This window comes from Eucalyptus grandis, chromosome 4, assembly GCF_016545825.1.
Source record: "Eucalyptus grandis isolate ANBG69807.140 chromosome 4, ASM1654582v1, whole genome shotgun sequence".
In the NCBI taxonomy this organism is placed as follows: domain Eukaryota; kingdom Viridiplantae; phylum Streptophyta; class Magnoliopsida; order Myrtales; family Myrtaceae; genus Eucalyptus; species Eucalyptus grandis.
Genome location: NC_052615.1, coordinates 14,526,759 through 14,545,517, shown reverse-complemented (window position 1 = coordinate 14,545,517; position 18,759 = coordinate 14,526,759). Strand labels below are relative to the sequence as shown.

At 36.8% G+C, this 18,759-nt stretch overlaps 1 protein-coding gene across 3 annotated transcripts; it reads right to left on the bottom strand.

Moving 5' to 3' along the window:
* Nucleotides 1-11,570: 11,570 nt before the first annotated feature.
* Nucleotides 11,571-15,510, bottom strand: LOC104441164 (G-type lectin S-receptor-like serine/threonine-protein kinase At1g11410). Of its 3 annotated transcripts, none has more exons than XM_010054173.3 (7): nucleotides 14,156-15,509; nucleotides 13,698-13,832; nucleotides 13,028-13,230; nucleotides 12,743-12,953; nucleotides 12,406-12,643; nucleotides 12,149-12,299; nucleotides 11,571-12,044 (listed from the first exon to the last, which is right to left on the bottom strand). In XM_010054173.3, the coding sequence occupies exons 1-7, from the start codon at nucleotides 15,432-15,434 to the stop codon at nucleotides 11,739-11,741; spliced, it is 2,523 nt and encodes an 840-aa protein (XP_010052475.2). In that variant the 5' UTR covers nucleotides 15,435-15,509; the 3' UTR covers nucleotides 11,571-11,738. The 3 variants fall into 3 exon arrangements, with proteins under 3 accessions (XP_010052475.2, XP_039167292.1, XP_039167291.1); XM_039311357.1 differs by having other exon boundaries at nucleotides 11,849-12,044; nucleotides 12,268-12,299; nucleotides 14,156-15,510; XM_039311358.1 differs by lacking the exons at nucleotides 13,698-13,832; nucleotides 14,156-15,509 and having other exon boundaries at nucleotides 13,051-13,193.
* Between the last annotated feature and the right edge of the window lie 3,249 nt (nucleotides 15,511-18,759).

The window sequence follows — 18,759 nt, the reverse complement described above, 5'->3', positions numbered from 1 at the left end:
AAAATAATCATCCGAAAGTAGGATAAAATAAGGGAAAATTAAACACAAAATAAATTTAGTAGATGCAAATAATATTAATATTTAGGTGATACGAAAGTCATTTTTGTTAGGGCCAAATTGGTCCCTAATTTTCTATACAACTTAATCCTAAATATTTAGATAAAATTTAGGTGTCAACAATCATAAGTTAAATCTACTTAAATATGAATATTGTAATATTCATAAAGACCAAAAAGGTAATCAATAATAGCTTTGTTTTGTTGATTTAGGAAATCCACTCAAATTAAAAGATATGCTAAAATTTATGCAATAGTGTAATTTTGAAAATTTGTGAGTAGTACCACATGATTATAGAAAAGTTGAGGGACTTGGTTGATTGCAAATCTCGCAACAGTCTAGGGACTTGTAATGACTTTTTTCTGTTCAAATAAATATTCCCTTTCTTCCGCTGCTTTTGAAAATAATGAAACATATTGTTCATCATTGTGGCATGAATATACTCATACCGGAGAAATGATACGAAGGAAAAATGTAATTAATATTACTCGATGTAGTATACTTTGGAAAATTAAAAAGAGCACCACGTATAATGATAAGTGGAATATAGAAAAATGCATGACTTCTTGTCAATAAGGATCATATCCATTTTTATTAATTGCCACATGCATGAACCACGTACTTTGATCTTCCAATCATCCATTTTAGATACCTTAATATGGACAAAATATAGAAAAAAATTTAAACATCTTCAACACAGACTTTATTTCCCCCTTTGCAGCTTCACCAACATGAACGCATCATTGGTCTTTTTTTCCCCTTTGATTCGGCAATTGCACTATTGGACACATTATGGAAGATAATTGAAGTATGTCAACACTTGAATTTTCATCGACCAATCAAACTTATCAAAATTTCATACTCAAGACCCCTGATTGCAACATGAGTTGATTCTTGACTAAAAATTAGTCGATTAAACATTCATAGCATCCAATTGCATGTAAAAACTATGAACAATACAAATCATTAGTGATTAGACATTATTTTATCACTAAATCAAGACTTTACTTTTCGGTTGACTTTTTGGCCAAATAGGCAGAGATCAATCCTTTGAATTGTTTGAATTCCTTAATGGTCAATTCCTTTCGTGTGAACATTCTAATGCTTTCATTGAATGTGGTACAACCGAGTCATGGGGATGGATTGGAGGACCTTGAAGGGTTGCATTAGTTTCCATTAGGACTAGTGTTAATTTTAGAGTTTGAATTTTATATTAGGTTTGATCATACTTTGCCTTTAGTTGAGTAGCTCTAAGGATATGTATAGGTTTATTTCATACTATTTTAGAATAGCTTAGTGAACTTTTCTTTGAATAATTGGTAGTTTATCTTGAATAATGGTTAGATTTAATCATTAGTTAGTTTAGACCTAGGTAATAATGAGAGAAAGAAATCCAATACTATTTGGATACACTCAGCCTCCCTCATCAATGGGCCACGACTGGTTAAGAGTATGCCATCAAACCACGAAATGGATAGGTTCCACTGACAATCCATGGTATTCTCGAGTAGATGATGTAAAGTGGGTAATTTTTAGAGAATTCCCTATCGACGCTTGTTGATTTCAATAGCCTGTAGAGCATTCTCTTTAGAATTAGGTATGAAATTCAATTTCAATAATTTAGCTCATGAGGATTATGTCCCAAGACTCATAACAAAGCCTTGAATATTCTTTACCCAACTTGTATCAAGTCAAGCTCTCGAGGGATAATGTCTCTGGGATCATAACATGGCCATGTAATATTCTTTGCTTATCACCATATTGGATTACTTTACATACTTCATTTCTTACTTACTCTTTTATTACCACTTTTGATGTGTTTGTTGTCATTCTTTTATGGCATTTCCTTGAGTGTGTTCCTCTTATTTGTTTAGCCTAGTTGGATAGCTAGGCAACACACTATGATCATAATAAACACAAAAATATTGCACGATTATTTAATGTACAAAAACTTTAGGTCTCATAATCAAAGATTAGGTATGACCAAAAAAAAAAATCAAAGATTAGGAGGCATGTGACACATAGTTAACAAATAAATCAAGTTATGGTTTAGAAATGACAATAATTGAATAACTAGTGTAATCAAGTCTCTCGTGCCTTGACCTCTAGTTGTGTAGGAAGTGACATATATATTTATATCTCATTTGGTTTGTATTTGAACTCAATAGGATAGTAGTGACTCCCACACATGATAGAATTCTTATGAGTTAATCAATTAATGAATGTCCCAATGTCGTATGAGGTTAGAGTTAGGGAGAATTTGTGTCAATTGAAGACTGTTGGTCCACCTTCAACAATATCCATAAACCTGCTTTACTAGACCCATTTCAGAGGGTTGCAATAGCTTGGTGACTCCACTAGGGACTTGATTATAAACCTTAGAGGACTTCGGTGTAGAAACAATTTGATTTTTCATCAACTAACGTGTCTTTGTGGCAAGTAGTGTGTCAAAATCAAGTAGAAAATGGTGTGTTAAATGTTGATGTAGGTTGGGAGTTATAAAGAATGGAGTAAGTGCCAACCTTTATCTTGCAGGAAGAAGTAGGAATATATGTTTATATGGATTTATAATGAAGCGTTGTTTTGATATAAAGTATCTTGTGTGATTTATTCATTTTAGCATTACATTGAATGCACACAAAAGTTGTGATCTAAAACACAGGATTGTATCGCTAAGAAACCCCCTAAAATGGTGTTGAAGATAGACGACCCTATCGGTGAATATTACGACAATGGGCAAATCATCCTCATCCTTGCTCATCTCAATGAGAGAAAGGGCATGGTGAATTTTACTACAATGGACAAACCTAACTATTTTGTTTGGATGGGAACCTTAAGCCAACAGTATTTCACCTTTAGGCATCAAACCTCACAAGTTTCAGATGCATGTCTATATGATTGATAACCCTTCACTGCTTCACTTGTTATAAGTATGTTTTATCCTCTTCATGATTTCTCTTTGATTTCATGTGTACTTTTTTGAACAATTTAAATCAATGGAAATCAATCGGACATTCTAGTGATTTAAATCCATGATCAAATTCCGACATTCGCTCGTAACATATGAACCCTCAATATGGATTGAATGGTTTATACAATAATGAAACAATGCTCCAAATATTGGATGGCAAAGTCAACTTTTCGATCATCATAAACTCTTTATGTTTTGAAAATCCCCTCTATTTTTCTAATCCAATGCTTGGCTGAGAGAGGATCCAATTTCTCATCATAAGTGGGTGGGTTTGCTTGTCTAAATCGAGCAAATGTGCATTCCCATTATGTTCAGACTTAGTAGCTCTACTTCCAAAGTCAAGTACTACTTGACAAGTTTTAGATAAATCGGCTTGGGTGATAGGTTGAAGGGGTTCATCCCTTGCATCCTTTGAGTTGGGATTGTTATCATGTCACCTCGCCTATCTCCTTTTTGAAGTTGCACCTCGAGAACCTTAAAACTTATCTCTAATTATGAAGGTAATGACTTGCTTGCCTTTACTATTCTTACGAAGTGAGGCAAGTGTCCTTAAGTTAGAATGTATGATAACTTAGATCCAATGCAAAACATAACCTTACCACCTAAAATATTGTTTCGCTAAGACTATCACAATCTCACAACATTCTATAAAAACTATACTTAAAAAGAATATAAAAAACCATCACAATCTCACAAATTATAACATAAGTTTTTATACCAACAAATGTCGCACCTAGAATCCATTAAAAAAAGAGTGGGAAATGATACAACCATTCTTCCACATGAAAAATGTAGCCTATATATGTATGTATGATAAACCACTTGCTTAGTTACAACATAAGAGTTTGTGTAATCCATTAAAAAGAATATGTACATCTCCAACTAACAACTAAACCTAGCAAATTCATTTTAATCATATACAGCTCAGAAATATACGACATAAACTCATACCCAAAAATCTTTCTATCAAAATGTTCCAAAGATAACACGAATGCTCTCATTTTATTTGCAACTAACTAAGGAGCTTGAAAAACATTTGAGATGAATGATATGAACTATCACTATGCAATGAGTAATTTATATTTTTAAGTAGATCAAGCATCCACTGTGCACATATGAAAAACAATACCAGGAACTCATAATCCAAACCCAGGATGAAATATACATATAAAATCAAAAATTAGTTATGTTATTTCACTGAAACTTTATATAATTCATAAAAACTCATTTAATACATACACTGTCACAATACAAACATCCATGGTCAAGTCCCTTGATCAATCTCTGTTCAATCACATGTCAATGGTCCATTCCGTTTACCAATCTATTACTCAATATCCACCTATAGCCATGACACAATGCTTAGTAACAAGGCAACTAAGACTTCGCCCTTGGCAAGGTCTCCACTCATTATTAGTTGGTGGTTCAGCCAAGAAGGATATCTTAAACCAATATGCATACCCTAAAACTCATAATTGGGTTAAAAGTGATATTTAGTATCAAACAATCATGCTACAATGCCATAAAGCATCAAACAATCTTGCTACAATACCAAAAATCCAATCCAAAATCAATCTCACAAACCAAAATACATTTTACAAACCAAATAGATAACTTTTTACAACATAGCTCATCCACTAGAAATATTTTTTTGTAAGGTCTTTCTCAAATCATTTTAGAACTCACTTTATAAACGAGTTTGCAAAGTAATACATATATATCCTCTCACAATGCATTTCCTAAAATCATTCTCAAACAAAAAAAGTAGTAAATGCTCGATCTAGACTTTAATGCCAAAAAAAAAAAAAACCACTTTATAACTTATACTATGTTTAATCCATATCACTTTAGAAACTCAAAAAAGTAATAAAAAAAAAATTGGAGCTCTCGGCCATTTAGAGAGTAAGAGAAGAGAGTCTAAGAAAATAGAAATTAGAGCTAGAGATGGGAGAGGGAAGGAACGCATGGTTGGAGAGAGAGAGAGAGAGAGAGAGAGAGAGAGAGAGAGAGAGAGAGAGAGAGAGAGAGAGAGAGAGGGATAGCTTTTTTCTCCCAAAAAAAAAAAAATTGGCCTATGTACTTAGGATATTTGTCCCAAAATCACCCCTTGATCCCTATTCTTACATCATTAAAATATCCTTTGTGCTCCCTTTGTACATTTGCTCCTTTGTCCTCCAAGCCTCTATTGTTATCTTGTCTTCCAATAGTGCCAAAAATGAGTATAAGGAGTGTCAGAGGTAGACTTGTCAAACGGATTAATCGGGTTGGGTCGAAAATAGTCTGACCCAAATTGAGACATTTAGGGCATGTAATGCAAAATTTATATTTATATTTTCTTTGTTTTTTTGTTCCACGAACTAGGTTTGAAATTGAAGTCCGTTTAGTAACATAATTTTATTTTTCTATTTATGGGACAGATTTCTATTACATAAATAGATTTGGAGAATTTAAAATTTTTAGCTTTTTCTATTTCGGAACAAAAGTGAGAAATGAAAACTATTTTCATCGTTTACTCTTGTCATTGCCCGCTACCCACCCGTCGCCTGTGTGACGCCAGACGCCCACTATTGACTCCGCCGGAAGCCCGCCATTGGATGCCCACCATTAGTCACCAGACGCTAGCCATCGATCGCTTGTTGTCAGACGCCGATTGCTTCCCTATATAGAATTTTTTTTTTTTTTGTTATCAAACAAATTTTGTTTTAGAAACAGAAATTTTGAGTTGTTATCAAATACATTTTAAAACTCATCTAGGATATAAAAATCGAGAAATCAATTTTCGGCTAAAAAATTGATTTTTGTTTCAAAAATTTTGTCATGTGTGCCCTTAACTCATTGATCCATTTCCATGTAATACAAATTTAGTGACCTATATTCGGATAAACTCATACCAACCCAACCTCACTTGACTAATAATACTCAAATATTTTTATATTTAAACAAATCTAGGAAAAGTCATGAAATCACAAAATGAGTAAGTTATAAGATTAAGAGAGAATCATTAAGGTGGGCTGGATCTAACTAAGTTGTGAACCTATATTAAACCCATTTAGGACCAATGGATTTGGGTCTAATCCCACTTACTTAATATAACTAGCCCACATATCAACCAAGCTCCTTAAATATGGGTTAGAAAATGGATCTATGATCCATTTTGATGGTGTTGTTTTTGATAGAGCTTTAATTGGAAGTTTTGTGGGAGGAGAGAGAAAGATGAAGAGGGTGGGTCAGCCACAAGATGGGCACTTGGTGGGCCCATCATGGGCCTCCTCGTGGCTAGTCTTGAGCTTGCCCGTTGATTCGTACAAGCTCCCTTGGACTTTTCATTTTATCTTAATTGGACCTATATTGGGTTGGGGATCTTAGTGGGCCAAGAAATGAGGCTTCATGGGCTTGAATTGGGTCGAAAAGCCTAAATGAGCTTTACGGTAAAATTGGATTAGATCGGCGACACTAATCAAATCCAATTTCACTCCTACTTCACCAAAGCGTCACTTTCCTACTGCATCTTTACAGCTTATCAAGGCAATTAATTTCAGGCCAAGAATATATACCCGAAAAATCACATTTTTGGTCTATACTGAAATTAGGGAAGAAATGCTCTAGCAAAATAGAAAATAGGGAAGAAATTAAAAGATTAACCAAAAAAAAGAAAAATGCCTATTTTCCTTTCCCTTTTTTGGGCAACAATGGCACGCTCTTTGGACTCATGTCATGTCAATATAACATGGATAGCACATATGAATCAACATGGTAAGGAGATTCTCTCCTACCATATTTATGATTTTGATTTGATGTGAATTAATTAGCCAAAAGAGAAAAACAAAGTACGGATTCTCAATTTTTCTATGATGCTAACAAATTCTTATGTAATAAAAATATCTACAAGTTAAACTACAAGTTAAAACTTTTTCATGGACTAGGGGCACAGCGGTCAATGATGAAATGTTTATTTTTCTCGGAGATTGATCATTTATGTGAATGAGATATGCTCGGATGGAATTTGGTAATGTTCTCGGGTGGGATATTGTTACACCCCGAACCTCGAGCACGTGAACATCCCTCGGTGGTCGATAAAATTGTGATGTCCCAAGATGCGTTGCCAATCCATTCATTTTATTGTACATGCGGAAGCAAAATAAAACAATCCCCAGACAACAATCAACATGGGATAGAAAAGTAAGACAACAAATTTCACAAACAACACTCTTTTATAAACAACCAAGGTCAGCCTATAAAGTTATATACACAAAAGTCGAGGTCTCAAAAAGAAGTCCCTAGCTGACTCTACCTTGGACCTTATCTACTTGGGCTCTAGGTCTACCACGACACCGTTAGGTGGGTCAGCTATCCCCTCGCTTGCAACGGCGTTAATCACAATAGCGGGGACGTCGAAACCCTGCAGAGGACATTCCCGTACCCCATTAAGCCCATGATGGAACCACGCCCTGAATCAATGAGATACCAATTGTGGTAGGCCCTCATCGATTAAGATAGTAATCACGATAAGCTCATGGAGCCAGGGACTCTCAGGGACAAGGACGTCGGTACTTTGCTCAGTATACCCTCGCGGTTGTCCAAAACGAACCGGCCTCGCCTCCATCTAAGGACCTGCAAAGATTAAGCCCAAGACAGAGTGAGACAATGTCTCAGTGAATTCACACTTTAAACCCTGATTAGGAAGGAAATACGCCTAGAGGTAGTCTAATCACACATCATAGAAGACTCACCTCGCCTCAGTTCCTTTTTGCACGTTAGTACAATTCATATCACATATAATTGCAATAAATGCACTCATCAATTGGAATGTCTCACTCATATCTCAATCAATCATAGAGGTCCCAATTATAAGGTCAAGTTGTTATGACACGTCCTATTCCGTGCTACACAATTTTGTCCCATAATTAAGCGCGTTTATCTCAATCATTCATGCGTTCGAATTGATTACTACCCCCACAAGCACATTCTACCCGACACACATCGGTCTTCCGGTGTAATCGGGCATCACCTCATCCCTTGAGCACGGCAATGTCTACCTCTAGATGACATTCCTGAAGGAGTTTCAGTCTGGTTTCAACCGCGATCTGGCATCTGTTGTTAGGGGTATTCCATAAAGGAGCATCGTCCACCCGAATGGGTTCTCATAACCATCACACATTTATTTAATCCCAGCCAAGGACATCGTGCTTTGTACTCAAATGCCTCAATTAAGATAATGCGCTTGGCCTATTTTATTTTTTTGTATTAAAAAATTCGGTAAAATAATTATGTGTGGATACACGATCAGATCGAACCATAAAAATTGATATCATTCCTTTTAAAATCTCACTATTTGATATAGTACTTAAAAACATTTTCGATGTCAAAACCCGACACCCGGTATTTTCTAATTAAATACCAAAATTTGACAATTTTGAAATAATAATCCAAAAATCACAATCACCACTTAATTGCACAAATTATTATTCAATTGTATAAACTAATCACACCACAACAATCAACACGAAATTCAGCTCATGGCTATCCCGGTATATATTCCGGAAAATATTAAATAATTAAATAAATTGCAAATTTAATTAAATAAATGCAAATTAATTCCAAAATGCATAATTAAGCTAAATATGCTAATCTAACCACCTAATTGGATCTAGAAAAATTATGCACTATACTAATTAAATAGTACAACCTAATTAACCCTTAATCAATCTAATCTAACCACCTAATAAGCCTAATTCAGCAACTAAATCACTAATTAATTTAAACTAACTACCTAATTTAATCTTAGGCTAAGCTAATTATCCACTAAGCATAATTAACTCCCTAAGCAAGGTTTAGCAAGTAAACTCATCGCATTAGCAAGCCAGTGAGTCCACGCTGACGGCGACGTGGAGGCGAGCGAAACTCAAGCTTACGGCGACACCCAATGGGGTCCGGAAGGGGCTGGAAAAAGGCTCACGAAATCTCAGCCCTTGTTGAAACTTCAACTTCTACTTATTGGCCGAAGAAGCTGATTAGGGGGCTTGGCGAGTGGAGCTGGGCGACTAGGTGATGACGGTGGGTTGAAGTGGCGTTGGGGGCTTCAAGACGGCGATTGAGGCTTTGGATGGTGGCCAGGCAAACAACGAACGACGATATGGACGCGCATAACATGTGACAGTGTGCGGGCGTGGGCGAGCGACTTCGACGGGCTCAACGATGCTCGGATGGCGTGCGGCGGCTTGGCTTCGGTGTTGTTGGTCTTCTACTGGTTTTTGAGCTCACAAACAGCAACAATGGAGAAACTAAGGCAAGGAAGAAGAAGAAGAAGAAGAATAAGAGAGGAGCTGCAGCTAGAGGGGGAACCAAATGCCACAAAAGTCTTCAAAAATATCTCAAATACTCATCACTTGGCTCCCACCATCTTCAGCCCTATCCCCTGCCCATTATCCTTCATCAAACTTCCCTGAGAAGCCACCAAAGGTGGTCCAAATGTTGCACACCACCCATAGCTACGAATTTTGTGCACTTCCCCTTCAATTCACTTCAATTCCACTTCAAAACAATCCCAATTTTGCCCAAAAATACTAGCCAAGGTATCCACATCCATTCCACAATTTTTACTTGCCAATTGATCCAACTCGATGGCCAAAAGTGCACTAAAAAATGGGCCTCTGAATTTCCTAGTCTAAAATTGTCCAATTTTGATTTTTTGTCGAAAATCTAGACTCATCGAAAATTCTTTAGAAGATGAGTCGACGTTCCAAAAATAAATCATGATATGAAAAAACTTTCAATTTTTGAAATCGGGTTTAATTTCGTGGTTAATTTCAACCGGACGTGATTTTAATGTAACATAACCTACCGAGTAGCTTTTGGGAATTTTTTGTGCATTTGACTGGTGGTCTATTATTTTCAAGCCACATTATACATCTTCGACTCATAGCCGACTCTCAGTTGTCATGGAAATCTCAAGGTTTCAAATACAAGCATAGGGTACAGAAACGATAGAAAAATCAGTTTAGTGCCGTTCGACGAGAATTTTGCAATTTGGTGGAATCACCTACATTTTAATTACATACTCTGTCAAACTGATCTATTTCCGGTCTCCGATCGATTTTGACAATGTTGTATTGACCATTGCAAATTAACACGGTCGAGTAGTCGATTTCTGATCGAATTCTCAAGTATATCGCATTTAGATTCCTTAACGGCTTCACCTAATAGAATAATTATCTCGTAAGTGGCCAACTAAAATAAAAAAGGCCATAGGCGCATTGATGAAAAGCCCAATTCATCTAGTCGAAAACAAAATTGAAAATCAAGATGTCACAAATATACTTAAACAAGTATGGAACTTATGTACTCTAAATGAAATAACCCAGCTTAAAAGAGATGATAAGCTTAGATAGGATGATCTGTATACAAAAGAATATTAAAACAAAAAAAGGAAAAATGAAAAAACATAAAAATAAAAAAGAACGATCTGCTGGGACAAATCATGAGGTCACTGTCTTACATCAAAAGACTGCATTTATGACATTTGGACAAGCGAAAGCAATAACATAGAGCAAGTATTTTAGGTGATGATCATATCACATGACAATGACATATAGAAATGGTGAGCGCTAATTAAGAAGCAGACATTCAAAATTTAGAAGCCAAAAAATTGGTCGGGTTGCATATCATGCGAGAGCTTGAAATATTATTTAAGGAGGCGAAGCAAAGGGATACAAATGTTTATTGAAATCGGGCATCAAAAAGTTTAATGAACATATTGCAAAAGTTTTAAGATTACATTGAATAAATTAAAAATTCAAAACGATATTATGCAATTGAGAAATTTGATATAGTTTGTATCAAATCATGTTGCCAGCTATGGAAAAAGAGATGGATCAAGATGACAGGCATATAGACTAGTTCGACGATGTCGACCTTGTGTGGAGGTTACCAAGTGAAAAAAAAAAAACTACGAAAGGGACCGGCTAAATTGGAACTACACAATCAAAGGATAAAAAGTGGCAAATACATAAATAAAGATAAAGTTTAGAACGAAATCCACGAGAAGTGAAAATTTTATTGGCAAGGTAGTTGAGCCGTCGTTCTAGGTTAAATTGATTTCTTTATAATTTTTTATTTTTATTTTTTGGGTTTGGGTTAACTTTATTGTCGTGCAAGCAAATGACTTTGATTAAGTCAATTTCAGCCTTCTTTTTGGTTTTAATAATTAACCCTTTTTGGCTTTATATTCTCTAGAAGATTTGCGCTTGACTTTCCACGTCGGAAAAGCCATCCGTCAAGTTATCAGATTGTGACCATGGCTTGTTCCCTCCTTTTTCTTCTTTTTCAATTTACGGTTATTGTGAATATCACAAAAAACCCAAAACTAATTCTGAGAGAGGTGATAAATTTAATGGAAACTAATAAAAAGTAAATTTATAACAAATATACAAATTTGAGATTTTTGGTAATCAAAGATTTAGTTTAGAGTAAATTTATCATAAACGTACTAATTTTGATTTTTTGTGATATTAGCCTAATAAAATAAAACTAAAGAGGATTAGCATTGCTAAAAGCCCATCTTTCACTACATCAACAATATTTCAAGTGTCTACACCAAACATTATGATTATAGGTTCCAACAAATGAGGATTACAGATTGATGCCGAGTTCAGCATAGATTTTAGAGTGAATTGATGTCATGGAACAAATCCAGTGCAAGAGAACGGCAAAACTAGCGGCCTTCGACCTCCGTAATCGTAACGTCATTCACAGAAGTCGTCCCGTCGCTTGACGATAGATTCGTGCCATGGTAGTTGCTCTTGAATACATATGCAGGTCGTTTCGGGGATGCAAGAACCACGTTGTTATTTGCCAACATGAAAACAACGGCGGACATGTTCGGCCTATCCTCCGCGAATTCTTGCACGCACAAAAGACCGATCTGGATGCACCTCAAGACTTCCTCTTTGGAGCATGAATCGTCCATTGTCTCATCGACGATGTCGACACAGTTTCCTTCCTGCCATAGCTCCCATACCTGCGATCGGGATGTGAACAAATTACACATGACAAGTATTTCAGGCTATGTATAATGTCTGAGTCCGGTGCGTTTCTGTACTTATCAAGAGTTCTATTACTTACACGGCCTACCAAATTGGAAGATGGATTTTCATGGTAATATGCGCTGTTCCTTTTGCCACTGATGATCTCCAACAGCAAAACTCCGAAGCTATAGACGTCGGATTTTATTGAAAATATACCTTCCATTGCATACTCTGGTGACATGTACCCGCTGCCGCAGCAAAAATGAATGAAAAAGGGGTTTTTAATTGATTAGTTGAGTTGAGGTTCTTGGACTCAATGGGCACATCAAGCATTGCGAAAGAGAAAATACTTACTATGTTCCGACTACTCGATTTGTGTTTCCTTGCATTTGGTCCCCACCGCATATCCTAGCCATACCGAAATCGGCTATCTTCGGATTCATCACAGCATCGAGTAGGACATTGCTGGCCTTTAGGTCTCGGTGAATGATCCTGAGCCTCGAATCTTGGTGCAAGTACAAGAGTCCTTGTGCCACCCCGGATGCGATTTCGAACCGTTTTTTCCAATCTAGCAACGAACTTTTTGTGTTGTCTGGACCAAGATCAAGATATGGACGAAACCATTATTCCTCGTTATGAGTTGATCTATGATATCAGAGTATTCTAGCTAGTGGGAGAACAGAGGATATACCGAAAAGGAAGGCATCCAAGCTTTTGTTCGGCAAATACTCGTAAATTAGCATTTTCTCATCTTCTTCGACACAGCAGCCTAGTATTCTCACCAAGTTCCGGTGTTGGAGCTTCGCAATTAACTGGACTTCATTCTTAAATTCTTCAACTCCTTGTCCCGAATGTTTCGATAGTCTTTTGATCGCTATTTCAGCTCCATTGTCCATAACGCCCTGTCAAATTAATCACCAATTTGCAAGTCTGTATCAATTTTACTAAGTAGCTTTTTTGTGTAATGGAAGTTTACCTTATACACTGATCCAAAACCACCTTGTCCGAGCTTATTGAGGAAGGAGAAATTGTTTGTTGCCGAAGCTATGGTGCTCAGATCAAAGAGCGGTACATCTCTGTTTCGTCTAGCTCCATCATCGCAGTCTTCTACACTCGGAGAGCCCTCGAAATGTGTTAGATTGGTCATCTCACTAATCAGTGGATTTTGCCTTCTGCGATCTGTTTCCAAGACAGCCACATTAATGCTCGATACAACCTTGGAAATTGTGAGATTTTTCATGCAGGAATTCATTTCGTCAAATGGAATGAAATTTGTAAGCTTGAAAAGATCTTCGTAAACATCTTTATTTCTGTTTCCCTGGTAGATATATTGATGTGCTGTAGGATTTCTTCGTCTCTTGTACCCTGAAACTGCAGGTTTAGTTTCAATGCTGGAATGCATGCTGCATTAGGAACTGAACCGGCATCATCATGCTTTCTTTGGTTCAAGGTTCTTAAACTCGGAATCGCCCAAATGAAAGCACAGAATTTACTCTCTTAACTTCCTATGGCTAAGAATAGTTTCGAGACTGAACCAACTAAAATTTGTGTGCTTAATTAATTGGTGAACAATAAGAGGTGATTAATTTTAGTAGATAAATTTTCTGGAAAGGTAAATACAAAGCGAACTCTTGTTGAGGACTAACCGACGCGGTTTCTCTTCTTGATCACCAAGCAATAGGAGATGGAGCTGGCGAGCAGTAGCGCTGTCAAAACTGAAACCAAAATTATCGCAACCCTTGCCTTTTTGCTGAGGAAACTTGTTTTTTTCCTATAGCGAGCTGAAAGGAAAGTACAACACCATATTTCAGATTCAGGGACCTTGATTATGCTTGTGCGAAGTGTAGAATGAAAATTTCTCTCAACCAAAATTTGAAACCAGAAATCACCAAACAAATCTCCAACGATACATAGTTTATACAATGTAAAAGCTCAAACTTGGTTTCTAAAATCATGGATGTGATACCTTATGATCGAGAATTTAACCTGTTCTCAAGTTTGATTGATGTTTTGCATGGCAATGCTAATGTAATAAACAAGTGGCAATGCAGGAGACACATAAAATTAACAAAAGTACAACTAGTAACAGCAGAAGCAGGAGTACCTAACTCAATGGCATCGACCCGTACATATAAATCTTGACCTGAATCAGTGAATGTTCTTGTATCAACTAAATTGTCATGCCATATGAGGCACCCAAAACCTCCTAGAATCTCATTGGCACTAGCATAAGCTGTGCAAGAGCAATTCCTCAGGCATTCCTTCTCACACTCATTCAAGCTAAAGCTCATGTTGGTGTGTGCTTGCGAAGTGTCTGGCACCTTCACAAGCGACACCTTCACAAATCCTTCCCCATGTTGACATGCCGACGCCCTGGGCCTCCTTACGCACCCGGCTGATCCATCCCTTAGGTACCAATCAGTCGGGGACTTGGGCTCGAACCCTGGCAGGCATGTGCACTCGAACTGTCCTGCATTATACGGATTGCAGTTGCTGTTGGGCCCGCACTTGCCATAATAATCACACTGGTCCTTTGGATCATACCAGAATTCTATCCACCGCTGTTCTTGGTCATGCCATGTGAATCGTTGGACTGACCCCGATTCCTTCAAAACCATTCTTGAGATGATCGACGCGTTGACCATGGCATACACCACAGAAACCTCGTCTGGGTTATTTACAAAGCTTACGTTGAAGATGAACCTGCGAGTCATTTCGGGTATGCCACTCCACCGATCTCCGATCCATGATCCGGAACGCCAGTACGGATCCCCATCCTTGTACAGGAATAATTGAGCATAGCCCTTTGGGTCAATCCTGTAGGAGTAATTGCCGGGTGCCGGATCCTCTGGGGACTTCCATGATGTTAGGAACCGATTCAAACCGGTTTTGAGGTCCAACCCAAGTTTCATGAGGGGAAGCAGAGTGTCTGTAGGATAATCAAAGCTTTGCCATATCACGCTCTTGCTAAAATCTTGAACTAGAACAAGATTACCTGAATCCATAAGCCGAGCTGTTGTAGAATAGTTTGATAATCCAGAAGAAACTTTTGTCGACCAAACAGGAAAGCTTCCATTTTTCTCATGGAGCACCAAATTTCCATCAGAATCAATTGAAAGAGCTCCCGTAGTGCCACTGATTGGTCTCTCCCGATTAGCAACCCAAACAATGGTTTGCTCAGAAACTCGGTAATACCAAATTCCGACATAACGGCGGCTAGAATTATCCGGGCTGAAGAAACCAAGAACGAACGTTTTGCCACTGGAGACCAAGAGATTGCCATCTTTGATAGTGTTGTTTTGGTTTAGGATGTCCAAGCAAGTACTTACCTGAAGCAGGAGAGGAAGAAGCAGCGCATATACTAACACCCTTTCCGTGTTCATGGTGTCTTTTTACCTGAGGATACTATGGTATGATTTCTGAGGCAATTGAAGTGACTGAGTGATACCTCAAGCACTGTGGAGAGTAGTTGAGGTCTTAATTGGTGAGGATCCACCTCTCCCATTAATTAATGCAAATAGTTGTCATTTTTTGGTACACCATGTAAATGCAATGCCAGCTGTGACACTGACGTTGCCCTTTCCAAGCTTGATATTTCCGGTCGACATTTATCAATCATCAAACAAGAAAATAATTCCTACTTCATTTAAATTCAAGTGATGGTCACGTTCCTTGGCAACTTGCCTCGCCTTTCCCTTCCCAGCAGCCTAATCCCTTTAATCAATGTGGTTGAAAGAAGTCGCTTTGAGGTGCCTTTGCTATTGCTTTGGATTGCTATGAGGGAAAAGAACAGGGTTCTGGGTAAATCTCACGCGGCTGATCACATTATGAGGAGAGAGAACTTGACATTAGAAAGAGGAAGGGCATTGTGCAACTTCTTTCATAGCGCACGCGTATGACGATGAGCAGCTAGCTGTTGGTTTTAAGTTGTTGTGTGACGGAGATGGATACCATCTCCATTTCCATCTACCGTGATTTCAGCATAGAAACAGTTAGTCGGGCCTGAAAGTTAAACCTCCTGAATCTTCTGCTCATAATTTAATCGTAGAATCTGAAAGAAAAAAGAAAAGTCTCTTTCATCGTAGAATCTGTATGCCCTGGAGTCGAAGAAGCAGTTGAAACTTGTTTAGAAGCTGGTATTATCGTCTGCATGGTAACTGGGGACAATATTCTTAGGCTATAAGGAACCGAAGTAAAAGGACTGTTTAAAAGGGAATCGATGACTTGAGAGACGTTTAGGTTGTGATATATTTTGATTTGATGGATATTTTGGGAGTTATATTTAAAGTGTTAACAAATGATAATGAACTTTATAATACTGGAGAAAATTGAGCATTTACAAACGAATAGATAGCTACAACCTTTATAAGAATTTTATCGTTGGTCCATTCGAAAGTCAATGGGTAAGAACGCTGTATGGGTTATAGCCAATACTTTGACTAAGGTTACTTTGGAGCTCAATGGGAAGGCAAATGTAAATATATGCATTTGTTTGAAAGTTGAGATGAGTGCAAATTTTGAGTACGAAATTTCTTTTAAGGATGGTAGAATATAATAGTTTGACCAAAGTCAAGAGTGGTGGGGCCCAAGCCAAAAAGAAAAGAAAAAGAAAGCTGAAAAGTCAAAGAGAAAAGGGGAAAAAGAGAAGGAGAGCCCAAGTGCTCGTGCAAGAAACAAAAAGGAAAGAAACAAGAAAGAAAATAAACAAGAAGAAGAAAGGAGGGCTTTGGGCGTTCGTGCCATGGGACCTCGCCAAGTTGACTTGACTATGTAACGCAATACCCAGTAAGTATTCGCACCCTCATTCGTTCAATTGAAGTAGTTTTCGGAAATGGCTAAAATTCAAAGTTATGTGGAAATTGAACCATGAAGTCTAATTTTTGGGTCGTGAAACTTCATGTTTTTGTGGGAATGTTGGATTATAATATTGTGGAACCGTGGGTTTGACGGGTGTTGTTTTAGAACAACCGTTTTGTTGAAGCAAGATTTAAGGGTTTTGCGAATGAGTTCACATTGTGTTTAGGTTTGAGTAATCGCTTCAGGTGAGTGATTTGTTAGTGTATATTCCTTCTTTTTGTCTATATCCCTTGGCTACAAGTCTAGCCTTAAAAGTTTGGATAGAACCGTTAGAATGATATTTTCTTCTAAAATCCCATTTGCACCCAATAAGTTTTGATCCTTTTGATAAATCTACTAATACCCAAGTATTATTGGACATAATTGAGTCCATTTAATCATTCACAACTTCTTTCCAAAAAAAAGCATCTCTAGAAGACATAGCATCATCAAAACTTCTAGGATCATCTTCTAAATTTAATATTAAATGGTATTTATTTATCGTGTTATTATCTCCATCTCCTGCAACAAGTAAAACATGAGTAATAAAATCAGGACCTAAGTCTTTTAGTTTTCTAGCTCTAGTACTTCTCTTTGGTTCAATCATGTTTTTAGAATCATTCGTTTCTTTCTCTTTATAATCTACTTGAGTTTTCATATATTTTGAATTATTTTCAATAGTTTCAAAACCCATAAAATATTTATTCTCAAAGAATTCAATGTCTCTCGATAATACAATGACAGTGGACTCTAAATCAAGAAGTTTATAAGTTTTACTATTTTCGGCATACCCAATAAAAACACTTTTGAAAGCTTTAGGACTAAGCTTTGTTCTCTTAGGATCTAGCACTCGGTAGTAGGCTTCGGATCTTCTATAGGCACCAAGTTAAGATCTAGTATGTAGGAAATCTTCAAAGCAGTGAGTAAAAACATCATCTTGTCCCTCCAGTGAGCAAAGTTGTTCTCATCGAACTGGTCTAGTTTGACCATGTCTTGATTCATGACTTTGATTGTCTTCGACTCCATTGAACAAAATAAATCCTTAAAATTGTTGGGAAAATATATGGTTTCGAATTGGGTAAAACAATGAAATCGGATCTTTAGAGTAATCAAGTCGCACTTTGAGATGTAATATCACTTTCTTTAAAGATTTATTTGCCCCACAAAGTTGCTAATGGTCACAAGCAAATATTCTCCAGAATACAATAAAATCTCAAATGAGAATACTAAATAGCAATTTTAGTATTTCTCTAAGGTCTCTTATAGGAAACAATTGAAATAATTGCTATAGTTTCTTTCGAAAGAAAACGAAAAAATGAAAGAAGATGTGTGTTTGATCTCAAAACAAACGTACTTATCTGTGTTATGTGTCTTTTAAATAGAGGCAACTCTTCAAAAGGTTGCAAAAAGAACAAAGGCAACCTTTCAGCAAAATGTTGCAAAATGAACAAGTACGTCTTATAATGTAATTTTTCGTGAATTAAATAAATAATAAATAATGTTTAACAAGATTTATAGTTAATTTTTATAAAAGTAAATCTGAATTTTCAATAAATAAAAATAATGATTGTCGGTTAGTACCATATCTTGTCCACATGCGCACTCATATTTTTTCGATATGAGACAAGGCATCTCTTCATTTGTTTTATAAACAAACTACCAATAATACATTTATTATTTCATTTGCTTATAAGCTTTTTCATACGTCATTAGCACAAGTGCACATCATATAGTTCCTGAAGGGTTGATAAAAAGGTAACGTGGAGAAACCCTAACTAGGGCTTCTCACGAAAAATGGTGGAAAGAGAGATCATTCATTTCTTATCGTATCTCTTTTCGTGACCCCCATCAATATCTATTCTCTTAAATGCA

Excerpts from the sequence above, each read along its gene's own strand:
- LOC104441164 (XM_010054173.3), bottom strand. The coding sequence starts at position 15,434 with ATGAACACGGAAAGGGTGTTAGTATATGCGCTGCTTCTTCCTCTCCTG. Across the intron at positions 12,954-13,027 it reads GTTTTGGATCAGTGTATAAG|GGCGTTATGGACAATGGAGC; the intron begins GTAAACTTCCAT and ends TTAATTTGACAG. Across the intron at positions 12,045-12,148 it reads CTTCCAATTTGGTAGGCCGT|GTATGGGAGCTATGGCAGGA; the intron begins GTAAGTAATAGA and ends TCCCGATCGCAG.